The sequence below is a fragment of the Ictalurus furcatus genome, chromosome 23 (assembly GCF_023375685.1).
Source record: "Ictalurus furcatus strain D&B chromosome 23, Billie_1.0, whole genome shotgun sequence".
NCBI classification, from domain to species: Eukaryota; Metazoa; Chordata; class Actinopteri; order Siluriformes; family Ictaluridae; genus Ictalurus; species Ictalurus furcatus.
In genome coordinates this window covers 222067-228433 of record NC_071277.1, presented here as the reverse complement: position 1 = coordinate 228433, position 6367 = coordinate 222067, and the positions used below count along the sequence as shown (strand labels likewise).

The 6367-nt window shown below is 38.4% G+C and overlaps 1 protein-coding gene across 1 annotated transcript; it reads right to left on the bottom strand.

Annotated features, from left to right (window-relative positions):
• Positions 1-1773: 1773 nt before the first annotated feature.
• ccr9b (chemokine (C-C motif) receptor 9b) lies at positions 1774-5771 on the bottom strand. Its single transcript, XM_053611000.1, has 3 exons — positions 4633-5771; positions 4325-4377; positions 1774-3376 (listed from the first exon to the last, which is right to left on the bottom strand). The coding sequence occupies exons 2-3, from the start codon at positions 4370-4372 to the stop codon at positions 2327-2329; spliced, it is 1098 nt and encodes a 365-aa protein (XP_053466975.1). The 5' UTR covers positions 4373-4377; positions 4633-5771; the 3' UTR covers positions 1774-2326.
• Positions 5772-6367: the final 596 nt, after the last annotated feature.

The window sequence follows — 6367 nt, the reverse complement described above, 5'->3', positions numbered from 1 at the left end:
AAATACTTCTTAGGGTTGGATGTTCAGGTAACAAATTTGAGTGAATGTTGTGGGACATGAATAAAATATGAAGGACACTTTACCTAGATCATTTAAAGCACTTTGTAAGCTTTCAAAAATAAGTAAGCTCATTCAGTGTCTTCCTGACTGTGTTCTACTGATCCAGTTCCAGGCATATTTTCAGAAGAAAGAAAGCTGCAATGTCCTCTCGCATTCAACTGCTTTTATTTTCCAGCAAATTTCTTAACATATGTAAATATTTGTATTAGCATTAAAACAATGGGGGGATGTGCATGTGCAATAATTGTTTATGGTTCATTGAACAAACATGAAAAACATCATTTAAACTCTTTCTGATAAAGATCTGTAAAGCTTATTTGGATTTTACAAAATTATCCTTAAAATACAGTGTCCTGAAAAAGGGACGTTTCTTTTTTTGCTGAGTATATATTCAGCCGGTGAATCCGTGTCATGGATATCCCAGAAACTACTCCGAACTACAGTTCCCAGCAGCCACTGCACGACACCATCATTGTCACATGACCACCAGCACCTGAATCTGTGACAATCAGTTAGCAGTGTTAGTTTTAAAATTGTCTTTCATATTAATACTACTTGCTCTATTTAGTCACATTATGACCAGTCAAGAACTTTATAATCTAACTTGCTTGTTTTTCTTTGTTTATTCAAGTTTCTTACACTCTCTCAACTTGTAAGACTAGTGTTTGTAGCATTTCTGCATATTAGCACTTGTTCTAGTCGTTTGTGATTAGTTGTGTGTGTGTGTGTGTTTGTAGCATGGACTATACACATGATGAACAATATCACAATGGCTGAAAAGTGAAATAAAATACCACATGCATAATTACTGAATGAGTCAAACTAGCATTTAAACATGCATAAATTTCTGTGGGGGGAATTTGGTAAAAAGAAACTGCTAACTGAGACCGGAAGGGTTACCACTCGCCTAATAATATGCCTCATTTATCAATAATTTCCCACCAGATTTACAAAATTTTCTGTAATTGATTTTCTAATGGTCATTTGTTGTTAAGTTCCCATCACCTATAAATACTAAACATGTTCATGGCACAAGTGATTTAGTAATTCCTGCTGTGGCAACCCAAATCTTACATTTGAAAGTAAACGTTTTACTCAGCACGTAGGCAGTCAATTCGGAAGAGAACCCACATTCACAAGCTTTCCTCTCACCACAAAAAATACGTTAGCAGGGTTAAAAACACCATGTGGCTTTCTGATGTCGGAGGTGAAATCAGTTTGAGTTCATGCTCTATGAATGACCATTTAAAAGAAGGAAGAATAAACAGGAAATGTGCTATTACTTTCAATTATGTGCTTAGTATATGGTAGCATGATTTGGATAGTCCACTTTAAACATATGATCAACAACCTGTCCAGTGACTGTCATCAACCAAGCTATAAAGTGATTCTCAACAACATAACAGTATATAGCTTTAGAGGTTTAGATCATTTCTAGTCAACCCGTTCCTTTATTTGGATATTTAGAAGCTCTAGTAGCTCTATATACTATCAACTAGTCCTTTAGTGCTACCGCAATTTTAAATCCAGTCCATGTTCTAGCCTATTGATAAAATGTATGATGTGGTGTAAAGACAGATAAAATATGAATATACCTGCCACCAAGCATTAACAGTGAAAAGGCTGATAATGAGACATGAAGGATTCACCATAAAGGAGTATGATGCAATTGGTCAGAATTCACAGACTTCTTGAAATATGTTTTATTCGAAGGTAGAAGTACAGAACATTATAAAGATTTTTTTTTTAAAATTGCCCTATACATGTGTATTTACAAAAATATACAGTTTTATTTATTGAGCAGGAGTAAACTGTAAATGCAAAAATAAAAAATAAAAATTTTAAAAAATCTGGGCAGCATAATTACAATTTCTAAGAAAAAATACTTTTTTATATTTTCATAAAGCTTAAATTCCTGTAACAAAGCAAATTTACCACTGTATTAAGTATAGAATTTACAGTAATCACTTGTTTATTTCAGAAACTCCATATCAGTCGACACTACACATGAACAATAATGTGCTGAGTAGTATTAAACAAGCATTGAACATAGTCGAGGTTTGTATTTGCAGGACTACCTTGTGAATTTGAGGATTGCATTTTTATCTTCTATGCTTGCAGTCACTGTCCAAATGGTTCTCTAAATGACTATTATAGTACATTGACATCTAAGTAGAAAGACTAAAAAGATGCTATTAACAATTCTCAGCTGATGTGTGATAGATGAGCTTTTAAGTGGAAGTTACTGTAAAAGGTTAACAACAGACTACAGAGACAATGCTGGTGTAGTGTCTGTGTCAGACATAACAGATGGTCTCTTGGGAACGGACTGCACTTTGTTAATGCCACCAAGCCCTGAGGTCAAGCACTGGCACAGATGGAGCAGATCCTTTCGAAAGCGTACCCCAATGAAAGCATACATGATTGGGTTCAGGCAACAATGTGTGTAAGCCAGACTCTTCACAACCTGTCCAACCACATCGAATGTCTTTACAACATCGCACTCTGTCATGGTCATGTTATAAGCTTGTGTTGCCTCTACAACCAAATGCCCATTGTATGGCAACTGAGAGAGGACAAAAACTGCGACCACAGCAAAGATGACCCTTAGTGCTTTGTGCTTCTCAAAGTTGCGAGCCTGTATCAGGGTGCGGATGATCACAGAATAGCATGCCACCATGACCAATAGAGGTAGGCAGAAGCCTACTGAGATCTGCAGGGACAACACCAAGATTTTGGTAAGATTTTTGTCCTCAGAGGGATAAACCAGACTGCAGAAGGATTCCTCTTGCAGGTTTGTCTTCACTTTAGCAGATAGAAACTCCGGGAGAGATAAAAGACAGGACAGCAGCCACACAAACAGGCAGGCTAGCTTGCTGTAGAACATCCTCTTGTTTTTAAAGTTGTGGGCCTGAGTTACGCGGACAATTGCTATGTAGCGGTCTACACTAATGCAAGTAAGCAGCAGCATGCTTGCGAAGAAATTGATCTTGTAGACAGCACGGACTCCCTTGCAGACACTGACACTAAATACCCAGCCCTGGGCAGCATCTGTGGCCCAGAATGGGAGTGTGCCCAGGAACAGCAGATCGGCTATTGCCAGGTTTAGCAAGTAGACATCCGTCATGGTTTTAAGTCGGTTTCGTACAGTAGTGTAGATCCACACAACAAGTAAGTTGCCTACAGCTCCCACTGCAAAGATGATCCAGTAAAGAGGGGGTTCATAAGAGCCACGGAACCCTCTCACCCAACTTTTATCGCAAAGGCCACTGTCTGGTGATATATAGTCTTCCTCATTGTCTGTTGTAACAGTAATCTGCCGAAAAAATAAATAAGTGACATATTACTGCAAGAATAACACTCTTTATGCCAGGCTCAGCTAACTGAAAAACTGTGCAAGAGAAGTATTATGTGTCTTTTGCATTTTTGAAGTAATGGCACTGAGTGGTATTTGGTGTACTACTGTAGATGATACCTAGTGTATGGTTTTCATTATTATTTGGAAACCAGGCACTTCTGTAGTGCTGGTTTTTTTTTTTTTTTTTACTGCTGTCTCACACACGTAAAGTTTCACATGCTACCTTTCATACTCCAAACGTGTATTTCCTGTCTTTTGGGGTTTTGTGTGTAACAGCTGTCTCGCACTGCATTAGGATAAGAGACAAGAGATGTTTTGCATTAAACCTGGGCAACTCTAAACACTAACTTTCCAAAACATACTCAGGAGCTCAACACAGGTGCAGGTGTGTGTCACTAGCGGCAAAACCACACTAGAGCACCACATCCTCCTTCTGAAACGACCTCAGAGGGTGACATAACCAGCACCCCTTATACACATCAAAAATGGAGTGACTGCATGCACTGACAAAGATACTAAGCTGAGATATAGATATGTTTCACAGTGGAAAGAGCTATGTCTTCATGGTAATTACAATATTGCAACATGATCCCTAGAACCCTAAATGATGATGATAATAATAATAATAATAATACATAGTTGCATAAGCCTGTGTGTATTCACAAAGAAAACAAGAACACAAACAAAACAAAACAAACAACAGAAAAAGCACATGGGCAATCACATCAACCACCACACTACCCACTCCTTTTTTTGGTCCTTTCTGCATATCTTGATTATAAATAGCTTGGATATTCAGTACTATTTGTTTGTTTACAATCACAGTACATATCATGCTGCTATCCATAGTATATGATATAAAATAAAAAAACAGTGAGTAACTGTAACTATAATAAAAATACTTACATAATCTGAAGAAATGGGATCCAAAGTTGATAACTCTACACGATCCATTATTCCTAATAATGATTTACATACAAATAACTTAACAATAGATACATGAAAGTATGCAATGTTTGCTTTCTTTGATCTCAAGAATCTTAGTGTATAAGTTAATATTCTTATATTGATGAGTTGGGATTTTCAGACAATTTAAAACTACAGATAAATATATTCATTGTCCACTTATCTATATTCAATATAAGTATTGCAGTCCTATTATACAATAATATAATACAAAATCAAATATGAAGCATTTAAATTGGTATACTTACAGTTGCTTATTAAGGCAAGTCTCAATTTGTCTGAAGTGTCGAGCAGTAAAAGGCAGTTATGGAGTATTACATCTGTACATCGTGACCTGATTATAAAGCATCTCACTGTGAAGAGTCACATGACCTCTTACCTGACTTAAGCTATGACAAGACTGCAGGAATATCTTTACTATTACACAATCTGCTAAACTTCCTTTATGTAAATATGCAGTTATGAAGCCTCTAGATTGGCTTCTCAGTATTTGCATACTGTGGTCAGGTTTGCTCTGCATGCTGGCAATGAGAGTAAAAGCAGTTTGTAGAGTTTGACATTTGTACTCTGAGAAGCACTTTGAATACAATTGTTTTTGTTTCTCTTAAATCCACCCATCCATCCATTTTCTGTACCACTTATCCTTACTGGCTCGCAGGGAACCTGGAACCTATCCCAGGAGGCATGGGGCACAAGCTGGGGGACACCCTGGACAGGGTGCCAATCTATCGCAGGGCACAATCACACACACATTCACACACTACAGACACTTTTGGGCATGCTTATCAGCCTACAATGCATGTCTTTGGACTGGGGAGGAAACCCCAGAGCACGGGAAGAACATGCAAACTCCACACACACAGGGCTGCAGCAGGAATCGAACCCCCAACCCTGGACGTGTGATGCAAACATGCTAACCATTAAGCCACTGTGCCTAATAATCTCACAGTGATATGGTCATGCAGTGGTTGCTTCTAAGAATGCACAGCACATCAGACCTTGAGATGGATGGGCTACAACAGCAGACCACATCTGGTTCCACTCCTGTCAGGCAAGACCAAGAATCTGAGGTTATCATGGGCAAAGGCTCACCCAAACTAAACAGTTGAAGATTTAAAAAACAAACCATCTGGTCTTTTTTCTGATATCAACTGGAGTTTATGGGCCACCTTGCTCAGGCATGCTTTTTCAGTTCATTCCAGAAATGTTCTATGGGATTCAGGTTAGGACTTTGTGATGGCCACTCCAGTACTTTCACTTTATCGTCTTTAAGCCATGTTGTTAAAACTTTGGAGGTATTCATAGGATCATTATCCTGCTGGAAGACCCAGTCATTTGAAAATTCATTTCACCCTGTACTATATTGAAGACACATTATTTGATGTTTTCCTCTTTTAATTAAATTTATTTTTGAAAATATACACTTATTTCAAATCTGATGACTGCAACACACTCCAAAAAAAAGGTGGGACAGTTGACTATTTACCACTGTGTAACATCACCTTTTCTTTAATAATACTTATTAAGCGTTTGGGCGCTGAGTGAAGACACCAGTTGGTTAAGTTTAGCAAGCAGAATTTTTCCACATTCATCCATTATGCATTTCTTCAGCTGCACAACTGTACGAGGCCTTCTGTGCCTTATCTTGCGCTTCATAACACGCCACACATTCTCAATCAGAGACCTGTCAGGACTGCAGCAGGCCATGCTAGCACCCACACCATCTGCTTAAGCAACCATGTGCCTCCAGAATCTGCAATCATGTGGTTTGGCGTTGTCCTGCTCTAGATGGCAGCATATGCTGCTCCAAAATGTCCACATATCTTTCTGCATTAATGATGTCCTCACAGATGTGCAAGTTACTCATGCCATGGGCACTGACACACCCACATACCATGATAGATGCTGGCTTTTGGACCTGACGCTGATAACAGCTTAGATGGTCAATTTCCTCTTTGGCTGGGGGAACACAATGGCTGTTTT

Bases quoted from the DNA above. Each gene is read 5' to 3' on its own strand.
- ccr9b (XM_053611000.1), bottom strand. From the start codon at position 4,372: ATGGATCGTGTAGAGTTATCAACTTTGGATCCCATTTCTTCAGATTAT. The intron at 3,377-4,324 runs GTAAGTATTTTT...TTTTTTCGGCAG, and splicing joins ATCCCATTTCTTCAGATTAT to ATTACTGTTACAACAGACAA.